The sequence below is a fragment of the Lissotriton helveticus genome, chromosome 1_1 (genome assembly GCF_964261635.1).
Source record: "Lissotriton helveticus chromosome 1_1, aLisHel1.1, whole genome shotgun sequence".
Taxonomy (NCBI): domain Eukaryota; kingdom Metazoa; phylum Chordata; class Amphibia; order Caudata; family Salamandridae; genus Lissotriton; species Lissotriton helveticus.
This window is the reverse complement of record NC_136057.1, coordinates 1,894,963,313-1,894,985,550: the sequence shown is the minus strand read 5'-3', so window position 1 is coordinate 1,894,985,550 and position 22,238 is coordinate 1,894,963,313. Positions and strand designations below refer to the sequence as shown.

The 22,238-nt window shown below is 47.2% G+C and overlaps 1 protein-coding gene across 4 annotated transcripts in view; it reads right to left on the bottom strand.

Moving 5' to 3' along the window:
- The window catches only part of TPR (translocated promoter region, nuclear basket protein), a 728,231-nt gene that overhangs the window by 441,880 nt on the left and 264,113 nt on the right, over positions 1-22,238 (bottom strand). For all 4 annotated transcript variants that reach the window (XM_078642622.1, XM_078642637.1, XM_078642629.1 and 1 more), the window contains exons 26-27: positions 11,550-11,734; positions 386-533 (exon numbers count right to left, since the gene is read on the bottom strand). In XM_078642622.1, coding sequence (XP_078498748.1) covers positions 386-533; positions 11,550-11,734 — 333 coding nt within the window. The remainder of the gene's footprint in view (positions 1-385; positions 534-11,549; positions 11,735-22,238) is intronic.

Genomic DNA, 22,238 nt, shown 5'->3' with positions numbered 1-22,238 from the left:
TAGAAATAACTTGTTGAGGAATATTCCCTGTCATAATTATCCTCTCTGTATTTGTTTTTCTTAAATAATCCCCATATGGGGCATCTCGTATCGAGACACCTCAAAGCAGAAACCAAAGTGCAAAGCTTGGGCAATCGACTGCACCTAATGACCACAGACATGAGGGTATAAATCCCACTTCTAATCTAAAATGAACAGGTATTAAACTGTATGGTAAAACGTTAAGATAATGAATACATTGAAGGTAGGATGGTTTTCTTACATATACCCGGTCTGTCCAACAAATCTCGTCTCCTGCGATGTAGAATAGAAGTTACTTCTAAAGATAGTTGCGAGTACATGTAGGGTCGACCTATTCAGCAGTATCCCAAACCCTGGTACACACCTGAACCTTCTCCCGCTCTGCATTGAGGCTGTCCTGAAGCTCATGCAGCTCCCTTTCCAGGTGCTCCACTCGCTGCCGGTGGCGCAAGCTCTCCACTTGTGCCACCTCGAACCGGGATTCTGAAATTTCCTTCTCACGCCGCACAAACCTGAAAGAAAAACCTAGGTTAGTTACTTTGTTAAAATTCTTGGAATCTGTAATGAGGTTTCCATCTTGGCCTAGCCACCGACATCAGTACATTAGTATGTGCATTTTAGTCATGTTTGTGTTAATCTGAGCATGACTTGAATTGTGCCAGAACACAGCTTTTTAAGTGGAGGTGCTGAATCTAATGCAGATATATCGACATTAGTGATATTAAGGCCTAACCCACCAGCCTCAGAAGATACTCACCTGTAGAGGGAATTGGACCAAAGACAATTTTGCCTTCGTTTACCTAGAACATGGAAGACAGGAGACGGCTGTTTTTTATCAATAAGACAGTACAAACTGAGTGGGTGTAGTAAAACACATACTACAAGAACCTGGGTATGGAAAGGGGTGACTTTCAAATGTATGTATTTATTCAAAGTTTTATATAGCGCGAACAAGACCCTTACAGATATCAGAGCGCTTCACAATGACAGGGTAGGGGCAGTAGGAGTGAGCAGAGATAATGGAAGCAGAATAATAGTCACTGACATGGTATGATAATAATAACATACATAAAACATATCAATATACAAACAGGTAAACAAGTAATATAAGACGGCACCAGTCATTGATCCCACTACAGAGGTGTTCAGGTGCACCTTGGGTGTGTGGATGGCTTATACCAATGACTTAGTGTAGAGAGAACACTGAGTGGGGGCATCGGGGGAGAGTGAATCAGTAACCTAAAGTGTATCATACATTGGTCGGTATTAAGAGAGTAGCGTAATAATGTCCCCCATCAAGTAGAAGTATAGTGCCAAAGGACCAGGTGAACAGAGATACAGAGCAATGCAGAGTCTCTGATCCAGCACCTATAAGGTTCAGGAGATCTTGGCCAGAAGGATGTTTTTCACCTCTTTCTTGAAGAGTGCAGTGGAGGAGATAAGCCTGGTTTCAGGAGGGAGCGCATTCCAGATCCTGGGTCCCATTCCTGAGAAGGAGCGCTTGTATGTTTTCTCTTTTCGGAATCTACGAGATTTCAGGAGTAGATTTTTTGTACTTCTATTGGATCTCGAACCTCCTGATAGACAACTTTTGAGCGAGGTAGTTGGGTGCATTGTGGTGCACGGCCGCGTGTGTCATAACTGCAATTTTTAGCTGTATTCTAGCTTCAAAAGGCAGCCATTTTAGAGACTTTAAGTCTGGGGATATATGCGAGTGTTTTCTTGAGCCAGTAATGAGTCTCGCGGCAGCGTTCAGGGAGGCTCTTAAGGGTGCTGTTGTGGATAGCGGGAGTCCGCTGAGGGCCACAATTCCGTAGTCTATTCGAGGGATGACTAGAGCTTGTACAGCAGTTTGGAAGTCTTCGGCAGGGAGGAAAGGTTTAATTTTCCTCAGTGTGTTGATTTGGCAATTAGCTCCTTTTGTGGCTTTGCTAACGTGCTGCTGCATGTTGAGCTTGGCGTCGAGTGTGATGCCTAGGGATTTCGCCGAATCCACGATGGTAGGTTGGACATTGAGTGCTGTTAGATTATTGAGCCAGGTTTGGGTGGTGGAAATTTTCGCCGGGGGTGAGATGAGTAGGAACTCAGTTTTCAGAGCATTTAGTTTGAGGTGATTATCGGCCAGCCAAGATTGAGTGTTAATAAGTACGGAGTTCAGATGTTTGATATCTTCCGGGGACTGTAGCTTTAGGTAAAGTTGTGTGTCGTCGGCGTACATATGGAATTGGACATTGGAAGCTTGGAGCAAGGTGGCGAGCGGTTCCATGACGAGGTTGAACAGTGTGGGGGAGAGGGAGGATCCTTGTGGGACACCTAGATCTGCAGGCACAGGTGTAGATAGCACATTGTCGATCTTGAACTTCTGAGACCGGTTGTGAAGGAAGGACGAAAACCATTTGAGAACAGTTCCCGATAGACCCATTCTAGTGCTTAGCAGCTCCAGCAAGTTCTCATGTTTGACCGTGTCAAATGCTGAAGAGAGGTCAAGAAGGATGAGGAGGCAGGACTCATTGCGATCAAGAATTTGGAGGGCGTCATCAATTATGTGTGTCATAGCTGTTTCCGTGCTATGTTTCGCTCGGAAGCCTGATTGATAAGGGTTGAGGAGGTCAAATTGATCAATGTGTTTTGTTAGTTGGAGTTGGACACATTTCTCCAGCAGTTTGGCCAGGGTGGGGATGTTGGTGATGGGTCGGTAATTATTTAGGTCAGACGGATCAGCTGTAGGTTTCTTGAGTGTAGGCGTGACTTGCCCCACCTTGAGGGAGTCTGGAATTAGGCCTTGTTGTAGGGAGCTATTGATGATTTTGGTCCAGAGAGGGAGGAGCAAGGGGATGAAGTCTTTTACAGCATTAGCAGGTAGGGGGTCAGTGAGGTGATTAGAGGGCTTCACGGTGCAGAGCAGTTTGTGTATTGCTTCTTCCGAGTAGGTATCGAGGTACAGCCAGGATGCCTTGTTTTTAGGTTGATTGTTAGACATTCTGGTGTGGTTGGGGAATCGGCTTACATCCATGATGAGGTCATTCTTATGTTGTCAGACTTTAGCTTAAAGAAAGCAGAGAAGGCTGCAGTGTGGGGTGTCGCTTGTTGTGCTGTTTGATTGTAAGGGTTGTGCCTTTGTTTGGGTCTTGATTAGTTCGAACAGCTTTCTTGGCCTGTTTTTTGATTGGTCCAACTGGCGGCTAAAGAAGTCCGACTTTGTGCGCTTTATTTTCCTGAAGTAGGCATTTCTCTTGTTCTTGAGCCTTTTGAGGTGCAGTGCTGAAGGGTCCGATCTCCAGGTGGGCTCTGCCATTCGCATAGTACGCCTGTCGTCATCGAGTCTATCGTCATACCAGGGGTTAGAAATTTTGGTGGAGACTCTCTTCAGTTGCAGTGGGGCGACTTCATTGACTATTGTATTCATAGAGTCAAGGTAGTGGTCGGTCAGTGATTGAACATCCGAGGCACCTGAGGGGGGGATAGAAATGCTTAGATGTTTGCCTGAGTGGTAGTGACCAGACAAGAGAGTAGTAGCCCGGCAGATTCCCAGACCTCCTAATGTTGTAAATTTGTGGTTCGACTTAAGTGAATATCAGGACATTGAAAGCCTCCACTTCCTAGGGCTTATATGCCACAGTGAATCATTAACGTTAAAAGCTACCACTCCGGTAGGAGTTGATTAGGAACAAGTAGTTGAAGTCATCATATCGGAGATAGCATTTATAGTAGCATTGAGCAGTATTAATTGCATTCTCAAGGAAAACAGAAAACTAACAAATTCAAGTACACTCTGACCATCACAGAAAAATAGAGTCAAGAACTGGAGAACAAAAGCAAATCACAAGACTCCAGATATGCACAAAAATTGTGGCTAGACAGCTGTACTGCTAAAGGGAGGTACTTAGCAGGGGTAAACCTGTTCAGCACGAGAACCTGGTTCTATCCATTGTTGAGAAGAAATGCTCTAGAGGTATATATGCACGCACTGAAGGGAAGCACATGGTATAATGCAAGAAACAATTAGCAGTTTTTAAATCACATTAAAGTACAGCCGGTGTGTGGAACGATAACCACATAACCAGAAAGGAATTTAGGCATAACATAGGAGCAAAATAAATATACATATTGTACTTTAGACATAATGGAGTTCCTCTCTAAAAGGACAAGTATTGGCAGACCTGTAGGTTTGACGTTTGTAACTTGTGTCTGCCCTGTGTACGAACGTCAAACCTTTTAGATTTGCCAATGCTTGTTTTCATGCTGAGGAACAGGCACAGACAAAAAAATCAGAAAAAATGGACACTAGAAAAAGGGGTTGATTTTGTAGCATCCATTCTTCAAATGCTTTTGTTAGTGCATGCTCCACACTGCCACCGGGTCGCTAATAGACTAAGCACGGTGGTCATCTTGTAATGGTAAACTCATAAGAGTTTGTAGAATAGCGTCCAAGATGGTTACCATATTTCTAAACATTTCATGAGCTACAATAAGGAGCGAGTACTAATGAAAGCATCTGAAAAATGGTTCCTTTCACCAGTGCTCTCCTGCTTGATACCTGGCTCCTGGCAGACTTCTGATGTAGAATAGCCTCTCATGCATTCCAATAGAGCTGGAAGGACACCCCCAAACAACCAACAGAAATATGGTCTCTCTGTGGGCAGACGGACTACGAAATTGACCTATGTCAAGCCAATATCCAGACACAGATCCATCAAATGCACCTCTTACAGGCCATTGTCCCAGTTGAATGGAGAAAAAATAATAATTGGCTAGATTTGCTAGTGCAGCATCTGTTAATGCCCATTTTGTTAATTCCGGAACAATCAGTATTTATTCCAGAGATCCACAGTATATAATTTACAAACTTAAATGCACCAGCTCGATCCCGCCTTGCCAGCAGCAGCAGTGCTGCTCGAAGCGAAGAATTCAAAAACAACAATTGATGGATTGAATGCTGAGCATGTCAAACATTCACCCCCAGTACAGAGATTGGGGCATGAATCTATAGTTTTTTACTCACCATGCAAATCCAGTTTGGATCTAGTAATATGCAAATCGGTCTTAACCCTGATCTCGAAGGGAACAGGCTAGTCTGAACTGCCAGGCAGCTCCTCCCCAGACTTTGCCATGTACATCTTTCCCACAAAGATAAGCAGGCGACACAGAGACAGCCTCATTACAGCTAACGCCTCACCGCAATGCATAATGCTTTGAGACAATCAAATGTCTATGTGCCATTTAAGCAAGAAAGATCTATCCCAGCCAAACCCTCAAAATGTCACTTTAATTTTGATAAAGTGTGCTTGCATTAAAGAAGGATCTGCTTTCAGGGTTACCCCCACTTTTTGCTTGAAACAATGCTGTTTGACTAGTCTGACTGGGATAGTGCTAATCAGGAGCCCAGTCTTTGTGCTTTCTCCCCTAAATTGGTTTGGTAAGTACTTGGGTACATCCCAGATTGGACAGTGGTGTACCCTTATCAGTCGCTAGTATATGGTACTAAGGTACCCAGGGCATAGGTACCCCAGGGGTCCCCCATGGGCTGAAGCATGTATTATGCCACCCATGGGAGACCACTCAATTTGTAGCAACAGGCCTCCCATTGGAGCCTGTGTAAGCTGGTGCTAGTACCCTATATCTAGGGTCACCACACTTAAAATCCATCAGTGACCCCCAAGGCAGGGTTTATAATCGTGGAGGCAGGGTGTAGGAAGCTGGCTCTGTATAAACTATACCAAAGTGAGGTATTGTGTGCACAGAGTCCAGTGGAACCTCAAAGGTAGGCAGAGGTCAAGTTAGATAAAACCTTACTCTCCATTTGTGGTAGTGTGGTCGAGCAGTAAGGCAGTATCAGAGGACAGTGTTAAGCATTTGTTGTACACACTCAGTCAGAAAATGAAATCACACACTCAAAGACTGAACTTCAGACCAATCGTTTTTGGATAAAAAAAACAATTTTTTGTTATTTTATTTCCTAGAACCAAGCAAGCCTGGCACAGGTAAGTTGATAAATACTTTGCAGTAAATATACAGTTTGAAATGCAATTGTAAATGTACTTTAAAATGGTTACTGTTTGAACGATTGATAATGCAATACTGTGAAATGCTGTACATATACCTTGTATCGACTTTGCAATGAAAATTACGGGTAAGTTACTTTTAAGTTAATTTTGAGGTTACATTTTAGATTACTTTTTCTACTCAGAGTGATATGCTTAGATATCACACTGGGACATTTCCTAGAGAAAAGGGAACTAAAATCAGTTGTGCACAATTGTTACTTTTTAGGTTTCCATACAAAGCAACTCCACACTCCGAACATTTTTCAGAGAAAAAACAGTCAATGGATTCCTATGGAGAGAAATGAAGTTATCGGTTACCAGGTAGGTAATCGGTCTTTGCTGTTGAGGTTTTGGGGTAGAACAAGGGTTCGCACAGGGTCAAGGATGCACTCTGGTTACACCCTCAGCAGAACTAGGGTGGCCGGGTGCAGAGTGCTGAGGCCCAATGTTATCCAATAGGAGATAGGGGGCCTCAGGTTGTGGCTGCCGGCTAGCAGGCCACTCGGCTGTGGGATCAAAGCTCCTGTACTTTCGCTCAGGGCAAATGGGGAAACAAAGTAGCACCAAAGGTGCACCCTCGGCTGCACTAGGGCGGCCGGGTGCAGGGTGCTGTTTCGACGTCAGACGCCCTGTTAGTTTTAACGGAGAACCTCCGGTTTGCAAAGACACTACAGGCTTGGGGACGAAGCACCACTTTGAGAGGCAAGTTGGGAAGTTAGGGATTGGTTAGGCACCGTCGGTTTGGACACACAAGATCGTGGGGTGTCGGGTGCAGGGGTGATTTTTGGGGTCGGATCTTCTTATCAGCTCCTGGTCGCGGTTAGGGGGGCCTTTTGGATTTAGACTGCAGGCCTCGGCTGGAGGCTTGAGGCATCTCAGGGGTCGCAGGATCTCGATCAGGATCGCCAGGGTGACCTCCTCGCAGTGTTTGCCCCCTCGAGCTCGGGCCGTGGATGGCGGGTGCAGAGGGGTGCGGATTCGCGATTTCCGGCCAAGGCTAGAGGTTACATATGAACAAATATGGTGTTCACAGGAGTCAACGTTTTGAGGTTGAAGGCAGGCAGGTCGTCCGGGGTTTTTGAGGTTGCTGGCTGCAGAACACACCCGTATTTCGCAAGAGCAGATTCTAGGGGGAAACAGGCCTGTAGGGCTGGGGAAAAGTCAGTGGGCGTCTTCCTCTTGTTCGCTGCGGCACGGTTATACGGTCCTGCTCCTTCTTGTAGTTTTTTTCTTGTCTGAGGAACCAAGGTTCAGGGGTGCCCCTTAATACTAGATTTAGGGACATTGCAGGAAGGTAAAAGACAGGGACCAATGGGTTCCTTCCTTGGGGTGGGTACACCCCCTATTATGCCACCCTCCAAACATCAGTTTTCAGTGTAGCCATTATGGTGCTGTGGAGTTCGTAATGACAAACTACCAGCCCCATATACTCTTAATGGCAGCACTGCACTTAAAATGTCTAACAAAGAACGTAGACACTGTAGGGGTACAGGACTCATGCACCTGTACCCTCACCACTTGAATAGTGCACCCAGCTAGACGGATGACTGACCTATGCCAGGGCAGTGGGTTGTAGGCATGGCACACAGGGATGTGTGCCATGTCGACTCTTCACTTTTTTCTGCACCAAGACATGCAGCCTGCAACAGCAGTGTGTGTGTAAAGGTACAAGGCCTCTAAAGGGTTGCACAATAAGTGCTGCAGCCCTTAGAGGTCTTCCCTGGTTACAGTGTCCTGGGTACCTGTGGTACCATTTACCAGGGGCTGACCTGTGGCTAGAGATGCCAATTGGGTTAGTTTGGGGGAAAAGAACACTGGCCTTGGGGGAAAAGAACACTGGCCCTGGGAACCCGATTGGCAGGGACCCAGGGTACATCAAGTCAGAATGCATCCTCTGGCAAAAAAGTAGGGGGGTTACTGCAACAGAAACCCGCTTTCCTACACAGGGGGCTTGGTTTTTAAGTGGGAGGGTGCCCATGCATGAGCAAGACACCCCTACAGCCCATGGAGTCTATTCTCCTGGGATGTGAGACAGCTAGTTTGACATATAGAGGGACACTGCGTCATTACGCGATGACCATCTCAAAAGTGGCTGTAACGTACCCTATCACGTTTGGTATCAATCATATTGGAATCATACCCCCAAACACTCAATTCTGTGTGAGACGTATGATTTCATGCACCGTGAAGCTCCTTTGAGGCCCTCTGTGCTCCCGGTACCAGTCTTCCAGACCCAGACAGCACGCTAGTGCTGCTCCCGGCCAGAGACATGTTTCTGCCCTCCTGCTGCTGAGCCAAGCTCAGCCAGAGGAAGACAGAACAATAGGTATCGTGTCACAGGGAGGTGTGACCACCTCCCAGACAGGATTTAGTGTATTGGGGCAAGGTGGTAGCGCTTGCCAGTGCCACATAGTCTGCGTGCAGTCTCCATGCATAGTCCAGTTCAAACCAGTTCAGGGAGCCATTGGCTCCCGCTTTGGAGAGAACCTGGACAAAGGACAGGCGAGTATCCTCCGCCTTGTAAGTCCCTTCCTTGTATTGAAGGAGTCAATTCCCTGCATCAGCAGGAACCGCAACTAAACTGACTGTCTGCTGATCCCGAGCTCCCACGGACTACGAAAGGCTCAGCAACACAGTTGGCAGTTCTTCACCTCCCTCAAGGCCTGCCCTGTCCTGTCCGCTCACCAGGTTTGAGACCAGTATCCCTCGTCAGAGCTGCAGGTACTGCACCCCTGTGCACCTCAATGACTTGCAGTTGCAAAGGCTTGTGGCTTCCTTCCACCAAGTTCTTCGGACTCCAAGTAGCCCCACCCTCAAGCATATCCAGTGACCAAGATCTTCATCCTCACCACATCTTCTTGGATCGTAGACTTGCATCTTTGGTGAGCTGCTCGATGTCCTCTCGCTACTCCTGTGCCTCCGGCCTGTAGGTCCTCTTGAGGGTCATCTTCATATTCTTTAGGCTCCCCTGCTTATGGTGAGTGTCCTGGACCTTGCTGGTCCAGACATTGCACCTTCAACTTCCATGCTGGTTTCAGTTGCCAAGGCTTGTTGGCCCTCCAGCCGGACACCGATCCGACGTAGGACAGCTTGTATCTGGTCCTGGTCATCCTCAGCTTCACCTGGTCCGCAGAGCTGCAGTTTGAATGTTATCATCAGCTTCCCTGCAACACCCGACATCGGTGGGCATTCGTCTTCTGTGCCTCCTGGTCAATCCAGTGGGCTACACTGTCCCTTCTGCTTGCAGGTTCTTCACATCTTGAATCCACCTTTGGGTTCCACCAGACACTTTCACCTCCTCCAGCAGTAAGTCCTCCATTGGGTCCGACTGTGGTTTCCGACGCCACTTCACACCTATGCACCCAGCTTCTCTGTGGTAGGTATCCAGGTTCCTAAGGTATGCACAGGTGGGGTGGCTCTCCAACCTTCGGTCTTCCACATGGGTTCTTCAGGGATTGCTGGGAAGGGTCCTTCTTGCGACTTACCTACCGACTTGTATTGATCACGCGGTTGTGTTCCCACTTAGCAAACTACCTCTGTGGGGCTCCTAGTTAATTCACTCGGTGGATCTTTGGGTCCCCGACACTTCTATGTCTTCCGGGTACAGTTCTGACTCAAGTCGTGGTTCGCATTCCACTTATTTAGTATATGGTTTGGTCTCCCCACCTGGTGACCGCTGTGTAGTAAGTGGTACTTACCTGTTTCTACCAAAGTATTGTGTATATCTCCGGGTAGGAGATATCTGTAGATGTCAGTGAGTGTCTATAAATACACTGGGTGGTTCTTTTTTACTTAATCTATACTTATAAGATCATGTTCTGGTAAAGCAAGCTGCTTTACACTCCTTCTGGACTAAGCCTGAAGGCTGCTCTCCACAGTTACCACTTAGAGAACTTATACGGTTGTCTAAGACCACTAAATTAACCACAAGGGTTGTCTGGATTGGTGCAATGTGCCAACTTACATAGGTGTACACAATATACCACACCGTCTTCTCACAGTGCTGTTTTCTTTGGGCTCAGCATAGCGCAAGATCAAAAAAGGAGGTAAGGTTTTGAACGTCTTCTCTAGTGGAACAATGTGCGTCTTTCAGAGGCAAGCTGAAGTGAAAAGCACAGAACAATCAGTGACAAAGAGGAAGGCATTCGACCCTTCAGCAATTATTTAAATGGGTCAAAAAGAAACAATTTTAGGCTCAGAGCGCAGCTCCATTTTTATTTTCAACATTTATTACTAATTCACCTGATTTGGAATGCGTCATGCTCCAAGCCTCGCCTTCAACCCTGAGCCCCTTCCTCCACAAAGCCTCAAACATTTTTCTTTTGACATGCTCAGTGGCACAGACCATGGCTTTCACGTTCGATACAGGTAAGATGCCTTTTGCAGTTTAGCAAAACTTTCTCTACTGCTTGCATTACAATTGTGCTCATCAGAACCAGCTATTCTTTTTAACATGCCGTTTGTGTGAATGGATGAGCAGATGGGGAGTGGAGTACAAGCAGGCCCTCACTGCTCATGAAAGCATATTAGACTTTATTAGTTAATTGCAAAGATGCTTTGTTGTAGTGTAAAGTGATCACCTCTTGTGTGTTCTTGCTAACTAGCCATTGTGTAGCACTTTTTATTAATTACAGGCAAAACGAATGCATTGCCAATGCTGGTTATTTATAGAGGTTGTCTTGCACACTCTAGCCACAATCTACCTCAGAGTGGGAAGAGGACTTGGGGTTCTGATCCCCCAAAAATGTTGGTCTCGCTGCTGTGCGCAGGTGCGTAAAGCTCCCCTTACATATTGTCACAAATTCATACACATCACGTTTTTTCATTGTCTCTACATTATCCACGAATGATTGGCACATTTGCTGGCACTGCTATGGTCATGTAAGAAGTGTGGAGCAATTAATGTGTACTTTCTGCAGGTCGCAGGGTGCTGTCCCAAGATGTACGAATAGTGGTCTGGGGTATTTGGCCTATTCAGCGACATAATAGGCTCTGTTGGGTGTTCCCATAGACTTCCCCAAGAGACTGCATTACTGTGGCGATGGCCCCTCCTACTTGCCAAGAGGACAGTGGCCATACACTGGATAAAAAAATGGTGCCTAGGCATGATTGCTGGATACAGGACACAATCTACTTTAGAGATCAAGCCAAAATATATGTTCAGGAACTATAACCTGCATCCTGTCCTAAAGACTTTTGGGAACCACTTCAAACCTACATGCTATAGCACGTAGACTTTGACACTCCCTCCACGAACAGGGTAGTGGCCCATGTCTCCCAGATGCCACGGTATCATCTAACACAATGTTCTAAACTATCACTGTTGTGATGCTCTATAATGCCATTTGATACGTGTCACAGATATACTCTAACTGAATGTACCTTTCATAGTTGTACGCTGTCATTGGACTGCCATTGTAAAATTTACCAGATGTACCACCAAACTGCAATTCAAAAATAAAAAATCTCATATGGCTAAATTACCTGAGAATTTCCAAGATCTGTTCATGAGACTTCCCTTCCTCGTTGAGCGAGACATTAAGTGTGCTCTGAAAGCCTTCCTGAACAGAGGTTACCATCTTGTTGCTCAGATTTTCTATCTGCTCATGCAGAAGGCGGTTTTGTTTATCCAAGTTGTCACAGCGAGTCTTGTAGCTGACCACTTCATCCTGAAAACAAAAATGTCTCAATGACCAAATCTGCATGCCTTAATCAGAAACCTTCAATAAGTACAGTGCAGTCACAGTAAAACACATTCCAATCCACACCCTCAATGCCCTCAATATGCCCCTCCCTCTCCAAACACACCTGGCACCGAGATATCTAGCCTGCCACTTGCCTGTAGCCCCCAGTTCCTGCTTGTTCGACTGATCCAGTGACAACGTTGCTGCCCGGGTTTTACCACTCACTGCTCTGCCCACCAACGGAAGCCCGCCCACCCAAGGACCTACTTAATGCAGGCCGCCATAGGCACACCAAAGGAAAGCCCATCAATGCCCAGTGCTATGATCCTGGCCCTCCGCCCCCAAAGATACACCATCGCAGAGATCTCCACCCTCGACCCTGTAACCAGAATCTCAGTATATTGGTCCTTCTCTTCCTTTCAGCTACTGTGGAGTGAGCCAACATCCACTTCTGTTAAAGGAGTGGCCATTAATAGAGGAAAGAATAACATACTCAATAGTCTGATCAATTTAGAAGCTAATGGCTATCTTGGAGGTTCAACACCGCTCTCCTCTGAGGGATGTGGCTGGGAGAAGAACGAGCATGAAGAGTGATGGACTGGCCGGCATAGAAGTACTACACCACTTTTGGAAGAAAGATGTCAAGATCCAAAATTCCAACTTATCAGCGAAGGAGGATGCGGTACTGATAAAATCTGTAGCTCATGGACCCGAAGACCAGAAATGATTGCACTGAGGAAACAGTCTCACAGGTCAGTATCCTCAAAGAAGAACTCTGCATGAGTTGGAGAGGCATGCACATTAGGAACTTAAAGACCAAGTTAAGGCCCCACTGCAGCATTATAAAAGGCACAGGATGAAAAATAAGTAAGATTCCTTACAAAGTCTATTTGAACAAAGAGGGCTGATCAAGCACATGCATGCAAGAAAGTGACTCTGTATATACTGGACCAAAGTAAGGTACAGTGTGTACAGAGACCACAGTCCCCAGAGGTTTGGCAGAGGCTAAAGTTAGATATAACCTTACTCAGGCAGTATCAGAGGACAGTGTAAAGCATTTGTTGTACACTGTCAGCAAATGGTCTCACACACTCAAGAACTGAACTCTAGGCCAATTGTTTTGTATCAAAAGATATAGTTGTTTTATTTTAGAACCAACAAGGTATCAAAATATACTTTCTCAGAACGAATTACTTTCCTTAAATACTTTTCAAATAGGCAATAGACTTTTTGATCACAATAGTTACAGTTGTTGCAATAGGCAACACAATTCCAAACACAATGCAACATTGAGTTCAATGGGAATTTCTAGTTAAATGCAATTAGTTACTTGGTAGATTACTTTTCTAACCACAGGACTGGATCCTAAATTCAGTCCCGGGACATGCAATGTAAACAGTTAAGTAAAAGCGTTTTGGTTCTAGTGGTGATTTTTAAGGAATATTATTGTATTTTAAAAGTTGACAAACTTTTCTAGATGAAATTACCAATGTTATCCTATGGAAGGAAATTCAGTCTGCAGGTAAAGTAGGTTTTCATTACTTTTGTAATCCACTGCTGGGCTCCTAGGTTCAGTACTGGGACATCTATCTAAAACAGGCAAGTAATTACGTTTTTATCTTTGCCACAATTTTTAAAGAATATTTTTAAGTTTCAAAAATTGACACAAAAGCAGGCAATGATATCCTTTGGAAGGAAATTCAAGTTACTGGTAAGTACGGTTAAAATTACTTTTCAGGGTCAGTACTGAGCTACAAGATGCAGCACTGATGTATCTCCTGAAAACAGTTGAGTAAATTGGAATTCGTTGTTTGGCTGATTTTAGATGAATATTTTAAAGTTTCAAAAGAAAAAGAATTTCCAAGTGAAACCAGTCAATGTTAGACTATGGAAGAAAAGTGAGTTATCGGCTTTTAGGTAAGTACTCGACTGGCAGAGTTAAGGTTCTGGGCATAGACTCAGGGGTCTCCCAGGGTCAGGTAGGTACAGTTGGTACACCCTCAGCAGCACAGGGGCAGCCAGGTGCAGAGGTTGTTAGGCCCAATGTTATCCAATGAGAGGCAGGGGGCCTTCGGTTGGTGGCTGCTAGCAAGCAGGCCACGCTGCTGTGGGAGCTGGGCTTCTGGTCCCTTGCTCAGGGCAAATGGGAAAGTAGGTTAGGACAAAGGTTGCACTGCCATAGGCACTCGGGCGGCTGCCTGCAGGGTGCTCAATGTTATTCAATGGAGATCTTGGAAAGGGAACAAAGGCTGCAGGCCCGGGGACGGAGGATCTTCAGGAGCGACCAACACTTCAAGGGGTAAGTTGGGATCTTGGAGGATAGGTAGGCACCCAGGAGTTGGGCACAGGGGGCCGTGGGGCACCGGGTGCAGTTGTGTCTTTTGATGTCGGGAAATCTTTTTATTTTTAATTTTTTTTTTTTTATATGTTTATTGGTAATTTTACAGCATAAAAACCAAAACAAAACAGCATTACACAGACATTAGTACGGGCATGGACACATGCTCTATATGCAGTATTTCTACATCAGCACATCTCAGTGATACCTTGCCATGAAGGTTAGAGTTATAGCAGCTGACAATACCGGCACTCCAATGTTGCCCTCTGTGGAGCTTCGTCACTTCTTGTGTCCACTCCATCGACACTCAGACTATGAGGGAATGAAAGGGAGGCGGCGGTCCAAAGTAAAATTGGGGGAAATTATGGGGGATCAGATACGTGTCCAGTTCTCCATCAGTAGGAGCAGTCACCGTCTGGGAATCAGTGTCAGTACTGTCAGGTGTCTCTGGTGTGCGACTCTTAGTTATGTATAAGGACCAAAGGTTTTTGGGTCTGTTGTGTGGGGATAGCAGCTCACTGTAATTTTCTGTTTGTGTAAAACAGAACAGCATCTCCCTAGACCATTGTGCCAATGTGGGAGTCAGACCGCGTTGCCAACAGACGGAAACCGCTTTTAGCCAGGAGGAAAGCCATATCCAAACGCCTGTGTGCCTTAGGAAGTGGTTTGGAGTAGCCCAGTATGACTAAAAGCGATCAGGGGTTAATGCCATATCTGTTACGCAGTTCACTTCGTGGAAGACCTCTTCCCAGAAGTGGGCGAGCCCAGGACGGGTCCACGCAACGTGGAGGAAATCAGCAACCTGTGTACCGCACCGCTCGCATTGTGGGTTCTCGCGTAGACCATATCGGTGTAGTTGCTGTGGTGTATAGTACACCCTATTTATAAATGTGCAGTGGACTAATCGATGACGTCCGTTAAGGGATATTCTTTTGGTGCTCAGGCAGCAATACCGCCATTTATCATCCGACAGTTGTATCTGTAGGTCTTGCTGCCATGCTAGATGCGGTTTAGTATATTCACCGTCCCTAGTGGCCAATGCCATGTGATAGAGTCTAGACACCAGTTTGCCTGGTGACTGTGCCTTGAAAACAACAGTCAGTGCCACAACCTCCGGGGGCTCCGCCATGTCTTCTCCGAGAAGTTCCCTTAGAGCATGCCTCGCTCTGTGAAACTGGTACTGTGCAAGAGTCGAGGGAGACTCCACCCCTTCCGTAATATCCCCCCCATGTACGGGCAACGCCGTCCGCAAAGAGGTCCCCCATAGTATGTACATTCAGTGTCCGCAACGCCATAATGACTCTCCTGTCTCTGCATGGAGCCAGCCAGTAGCACCAATCGAGGCGAGCCGATGGGGAATATAATAAATTACTGTCCAGCGCGTCAAGCATATAGTGTCACGCGTGAGTGACCGAGTTTACAGAGTCTAATATACAAGTGCGTCTGTCGCGGGGAGAAAATAGGAGAGCTGGCAATGGTTTGGGATAGGCTACAATGGATTGGATTCGTATGTGTGGTACATCAGGAGAGCCATGTATCCAATGATATGCATGGGAGCACTGTGCTGCCCTATAGTATAGGTCGAGATCAGGAGCGCCCAGGCCACCCATTGTGTACGGGAGCGTCAGTATTTTCCAGGACACTCGTGGTTGTTTGCCCACCAATGCCAGACGGACCATCAGCGACTGCAGGCAATGAAAGAAAATTTTGGACTACACCATAGGAATGTTCGTGAAAAGGAAGAGAAAACGGGGTAGTACAATCATTTTCTTCAAGGATACCCTGCCCATTAGTGACAGCAGGATGTGGATCCAACTGTCAAGATCATCTTCTAATTTGGAGATGGCAACTCCATAATTCTCCCTAAGAACGACCTCCGAGTCAGTATGTAGCCGGATGCCCAAATAGCGCACCGCATCTGTAGTCCATTGTAGCGGATATTCTGGTTCAAAGCGTACCGTGGAAGGTGTAAGGGGGAATACTGTGGACTTGCTCCAGTTAACTTTGATACCTGAGAGGGAGCCAAACCGGACCACCTCGCGCAGAACCGGTGAGAGATTGGTCGCAGGGTCTCTGACATATGTCATCAGCATACGTACACACAATGAGTCGGTAGTTCGGGAACCGTATGCCCCTCTGTCCGTGATCTTCCCGCAGGGCGCAGGCTAATGGTTCAGCAGTCAAGGCGTAAAGGATTGGGGATAGGGGGCATCCCTGCCTCGTGCACCTGCAAATTTGTATGGGGCCGGTGACCAGGGATCCAATCCGGATGCGGGCCGTGGGTTCGTAATATAATGTCGCCAATAATTGGAGAAATACCGTCCCAACCCCCCTTTGGGTCAAGACTGGTCTCATGAAAGGCTATTCGACAGAGTCGAAGGCCTTTTCCATGTCCAAAAAGACAGCAATTGCAGGGACCTCCGGGCGTGTAAGTTGCAAAGCAGCGAATACCGTTCTCAAGTTATAGGTCAAAATCCGGCTAGGTAAAAGCTGGCCTGTTCCGGAGCCACCAGGCTGGTGACCAGAAGGCTAAGACGATTGGCCAGCAACTTCGTGAAGATCTTCGTATCAATGTTCATGAGAGATAGAGACCTGTACGACGAACAGTCATTCGGGGGTTTTCCCGGTTTAAGTATGGCAACCAGAATCTGTAGTGTAGTTCCTATATTCCCAATAGGCTCTGCGCATTGGAATAACAAACGATAGTTTAGACTTAGGACTTAGGTCGACTAGGTCTCTATTGAATATGTTAGACTTAATTATGAATGCCAGCTAGCTCAGAGGTCACTAAAAACTTTCGAGTAAACAGGAAGGTGTTAACTTTCCTGAATAGTCAAGAAGGGATTAGTTTCGGACAACCGCATAAACATGACAACTTTGCTCCCTCCAGAATAAGGAGTATATCTCCAGAGTCGCGGAAACAATAGATAACTATTTCACTCAGTCAATCGTGCATACTTAGTTTCACCAGAAGCCCCGAGAAATAGAGAGACGGGCGTTTTCAATAAAAGTGTTTATTTATTGAACAGTCTTCTTTCTCATGCAAGAGAAGTGAGTTGCCACAATTGCAATACTTGTCATAAAGTAAAGTGCGTACAGTAAAAGGATTTTATAAAATAATACTGTAAAAGCATGGTATGGTTTCTAAGCCAAACGGTATCTAAAATAGATAAAATATATACATAGATAAAACCATGACTAAACGTACTCAACTGGTGCTTCTAAGATAGGCCTACCCCGGTGTACCTAACCTAAGCCTAGTACGTGGGAAGGAGTAAGTGAGCTGCAGTTTAAGTTAAGATAGTTTTGCCAAGAATCTGAATCAAGAATTCTCTAAGGATCTAATCAGCTCCGTACCTTGGTTATAGAATGAAGGAGGTCTTGTATCTCTCTCTCAGGATTCTATCTCCCAGCGACCCGCAAGGGTGACTGGAAACACTGGAGCTGGATTTCTCGGCAGGAGAAAAGACAGCGTCTCTCTCAGTGCGTCAATGGAAGGGTCGGCTTCCTTCGGCACTTGCCACAGCAGGGCGTCGGGCAAGTAGATAGCGGATCTGCTCCAAACCACCGTGTGTTTTGCTAGGGCAGCTGCTGGTATATTTATACCTGGAAGGTGCCGAGTTTGGCATAAGGTTGGATATAAGACATCACTAAGAACTCGCAGTTCTTTCAGGACTCCAGGAGTTCTTGGACAAATCAAAACAGAAGCAGGAGGAATTCCTGGGCTGCTGGAGGTTTGGTTTGGTTTAAGAACGCGTTGTACTTTCTAGGAGTCTATGGGAGTAGCCTTGCAGTATTTGTACTGCATTGGCTATGACTTTATATGGATATGATTCTTATGCCTTTATAAGGATATGATGTTATAACCACATAAGGGCATAAATCGGGAATATTTAAATAGGGTCCTAGATACGTTCACAACAGATAGTCTCCCGCATAGTCTGGGGCATCGTTCCAGAGGTACATATGTCCTTGAATAATGTAAGCAGGTGCGGGAGTAAGAGGTCCTGGAACGCCTTATGAAATGCGACAGTGAGGCCATCACTACCAGGTGCACTCCCTGCCCTCATCTCCGAGAGAGCCAGAATTATCTCTTCGCGCTCAATCGGTCGCATTAGGAACTCGCAGTACAGGTTGGACAACCATGGTAGTTCAATATGGGACAGGTAGTCAAGGATACGTTCCTCTGGGCCAGATCCCCGAGATGGAATAGAGATCTGCATAATATTCTCTGAACCTCTCCGCCACCTGGGTCTCCGTGAGCGGTGAGTCCCCCTGTGTCCGTTCAATATCTGGTATAGAAGTTCTGTCCCTGCGTTGTTTAAGGAGTTCCGCAAGAACCCTACCCAGTCTCTTCCCCTCGCCATATGACCTGGCAGTGGCATAATTCCCGAGGGGTTTTAGTTCAGCATCCGCTTCCTCGTGATATTCACGAAGTGTCCGCGCCAGCTCATTAAGGGCGGTAGTCTGTTCCGTTTCACGGGCGGATTCTAGTTCTTTTAATTTACGCTCCAGTGTCACCAGCCTGCCGCGTATCGACTTAAAGACTCCCGCGTGCTTAGAGATAGTAATCCCCCTGGTGTATGCCTTAAAGGCCTCCTTAAATACATTGTCAAGAAGGGAGTATGGAGGAAAACGCCATAAAAATGGGGGAAGGCGCTTCTTGGGGGAAGCAAGTGATATCAACAATGGGGAATGATCAGAGTAGTTGCGTGGAAGAATCGTATATGCGCGAATCTGTTGGAGTAAGTGTCGGGAGGCAAACCAATAATCTATTCTCGTGTGGATATTGTACTGTGCAGAGTAGTGCGTGAAGCCACCCTGTCGTGGGTGCCCATGCCGCCAGACGTCGCCCATGTCATACCTCAAAAATGTCGACTCCACCACTCTAGCCAAGGCCGAAGGTAGTCTGTATAGGGCCATCTGACCTGTCCATAGTGGGTTGTCTGGTAAAATTAAAATCTCCACCCCACAGTGTGTGATCCTGAGCATATGGCTGCATGATGCCTTCAGGTTTGTGTAAAAGATCCGGTTGTCAGTGGAACTGAGATTTAGGTTCCGGGCGGCGAGCCGTTATGTATCAAATAGAACATGACGTGAAGATTCTGCCACACTGAGAGTCCATGTGGCACGCTTACTTTTAGATTCGAATTGTCTCCAGGCTAATTGCAGGAGTACTGGCTGCGGGTAAAAAACGTGAGTTAATCTAGGAGATAATTATATCCTGGTCTTTTTATACCTGTCTCCACGGAGCGGGCACGCCTTAGCGAGCGTGGACCCCCGGAGGACTGTCTTTTTATTGTTTTTTGGTCCTGAAGAAAGCTGAGCACAACACGCATGAAACAGCAGAAACATGTTGACCACACACACCGGGTCACTAGGGTTCTAATACAAACCACCAAGTGGCCTCACTGATTTTAATGTGAACAACTGGTCCTTTAATAAAGTTGTTTGGGTCCAGCTGTGATCTTTTAGCTATCACTTTTCACCACTCATCACTTATATCACTTCACATTCTTGAAATACCTGCTCCGCTGCAGTTGCAGGCGTTGAAGCACACAGGAGGGATAGACCTAGGTTTCCTCGACTTCGTTACCATGTGGAGTCATTCATCACGCCACTGCTTCTAGACCTCTTTGGGGCAGGGCTGCAGTTTGCGATTACTTTTGTGAGGTGTTTTACTTGTCCGACAATCCCTACTAAGGAAATTCTTCTCAACTAGATTAATTGTGGTACACAATCGCTGAACCTCATACAGGGTTCTTTAGATCTACACCACTTAGGACCTACGTCTTATATATTGAGGCGAGTTGCCATCGTGTCTTAGTTGAGCGTGACTTGGTACATTGACTTTGATAGCCACATACTACTATCCGAAGTGATCGTATTTGATCTTTTGGACTCTTGATCGAATTGGTTCGCTCATCTTGAATTCATATTGCTATGATCCCTGATTCTTACATTTTAGCTACGGACATGTTATGATTTTAGATGCGCCGTGTTAGTTCCACTTCTAAAGCCTTAAAAAAGTCATAGTACTGATTAATAGTACTGACGAAACATATGTCGGCTGTTTGTCAACTCTTTTATGGATCTTCTAATAAAGAAAATGAAAATTTGAACTTTCCCGCTCTTTTGTCTTGTCCGAATATTGATACTTCAGGATATATACAGCTTAAGTGTTGTTGAATTACAAGGAGACTTATTAGTTTTTTTTGTACATATGTGCTTTAGGAATGTGCTTTCCTTGACCTCTTTTTTTGCAGGTTCTTTTCCATGTTCACCAACATGCCGCGGATATCGTGGCTTGGGTCGTCCGCAACTTGTTCTTGTTCGTCCAGTCCATCCTCAGGGGTGGGATCCCCAGTCTTGGACTTCCTCGAGTCGAACGTCAGTTTCGACTGTGTCCTGTCTACTCGCCCGATCCTCTCGAGGCACGTAGAGTGCCCTGCGTCCAGGCGAGGTAGTGACAAGGCAGATGAGAAGCGTGGCTCAGTGGTTAGAGGCGGCAGACCCGGAAGCTGAGATCAGCCGTGGACCAGGGTTCGATTCCCCGCCTCGGCGGGTCTCTGGCTCAAAAATTCCACGGACTCGACAATACTCGCTCCGGTGCCTACTCGACTCACGGGGTCACACTCTGCGACTCTGGGCAATAGCTTGCTTAATCTCTACTACGGCCCCTCGCGGCGGGATGCCTGGCTTTCACCTTGTGAATACCCTGCCGGGTATCTCACAGGGGAATACCAGGACGGGTTCCCTAAGCAAGCGCCTTGAGACCCCTGGGTGATTAGTGCGCTATATAAATCGAAATACATTTACATTTACATGGTCCAGTGGTGCCTCTCAAAATGGCAACCTCCCACAGCCCTCACGGTATAAGTTCCACAGATCGGGTCTGCAATGGTTGGTCTCGCAGCGTCGTCCTCCCTTCTGTGTTTATACTGCCCTGTGATTCACAGGCAATCTCACAGCCATAGGCCCAACAGGAAACTCGGTTGGGGATGATAACCTCGCCGCTAGCTCTCCTCTCGTGTCGAATCGCAACACACCACCAGAGTTCCAGAGGAAGGGGGGAGGGGGGTGGAAGAAGACAGGCAGCGTGCAACCCCCTCCTCAAGCTCCCAGGAGGTAGCCCTCGTGCGTCCTCAGGGAGGGGGATACAGAGAATGTCCCAGTGTGCCTCATCGCACGGTCCAGTGAAAGCCATTGTTCCTGCAAGGAGGGTGAAGCCACATTTAGCAGCTTTGCGATGGGGGTATATCACCCCCCCCCCCCCAAGTGAGCCTCTGCTCCCTCCAGGTGGACCCCAACTCTGCCCGCGTAGCAGCGTTCCCACGTCAAGCCGCGCCGCTGCCGTTGTAACTGGCAACAGTAGCTAGGCCCCGTCCAGGCCGTAGGGAGTCAAGGCAGCACAAGATGTTTGGGTGAGCAGCCCACCATAGGCAACACCCAACGCACAGCACGCAAAATCAGGGCACGGTCTCAGTGTCCCACAATCAGCATCGAAGGTTCTGCCCAGGATTCACTCATGCGTCATCAAAAAGACGCTGCCCACACCTCAGCACGTTGGATAATCAGGTGCCTCAGGGGAGCAGACCCTAGAGTCCTCACCAGTCGATCCGGCCTGCGTGGTGGGTATCAGGCGGCGTGTCCGCAAGAACGGTCCGCAGCGCCTGGTCCGCCCCGCTCCGTGGGGGTCCTCAGAGCAAGGGCCACGGGACCGGGAAGCAATAGGAGCACCCCCCCCCCCCCCTCAGGGCTCTTCAAGCGGGTACGGCAGCGGCTCCTCGCGGGCCACCAGATGCCCAAGCACGCCTCCTCCAGGTACCGGGGGCCCTCACCCGCGCCTCACGCCCGCACTCTGGCGCCGGCCCCCTCACCTCCACAGGGCGGGCAGCGCTCCACCCAACAGCAAGCAACACCTCGACCAGATAACCAGTGCCGAGATGTAAGGGAGCGTGTTCGTACCTGTCGCCTCAGTGGAGACACCGCAGCGGTCCGCCACCGCCCACACGGACAGAGGGAGAAAGGGGACCTCCGGGTGGAGTCAGGCCCCGCGCCGCACCCTAAAGCGCAGTCGGCCCTGGATTAGCCGTCGATCGCAGCCCCAGGAGCAGGTACAGGGCTCATTTCTTCTGCAGGGAGTTGTGC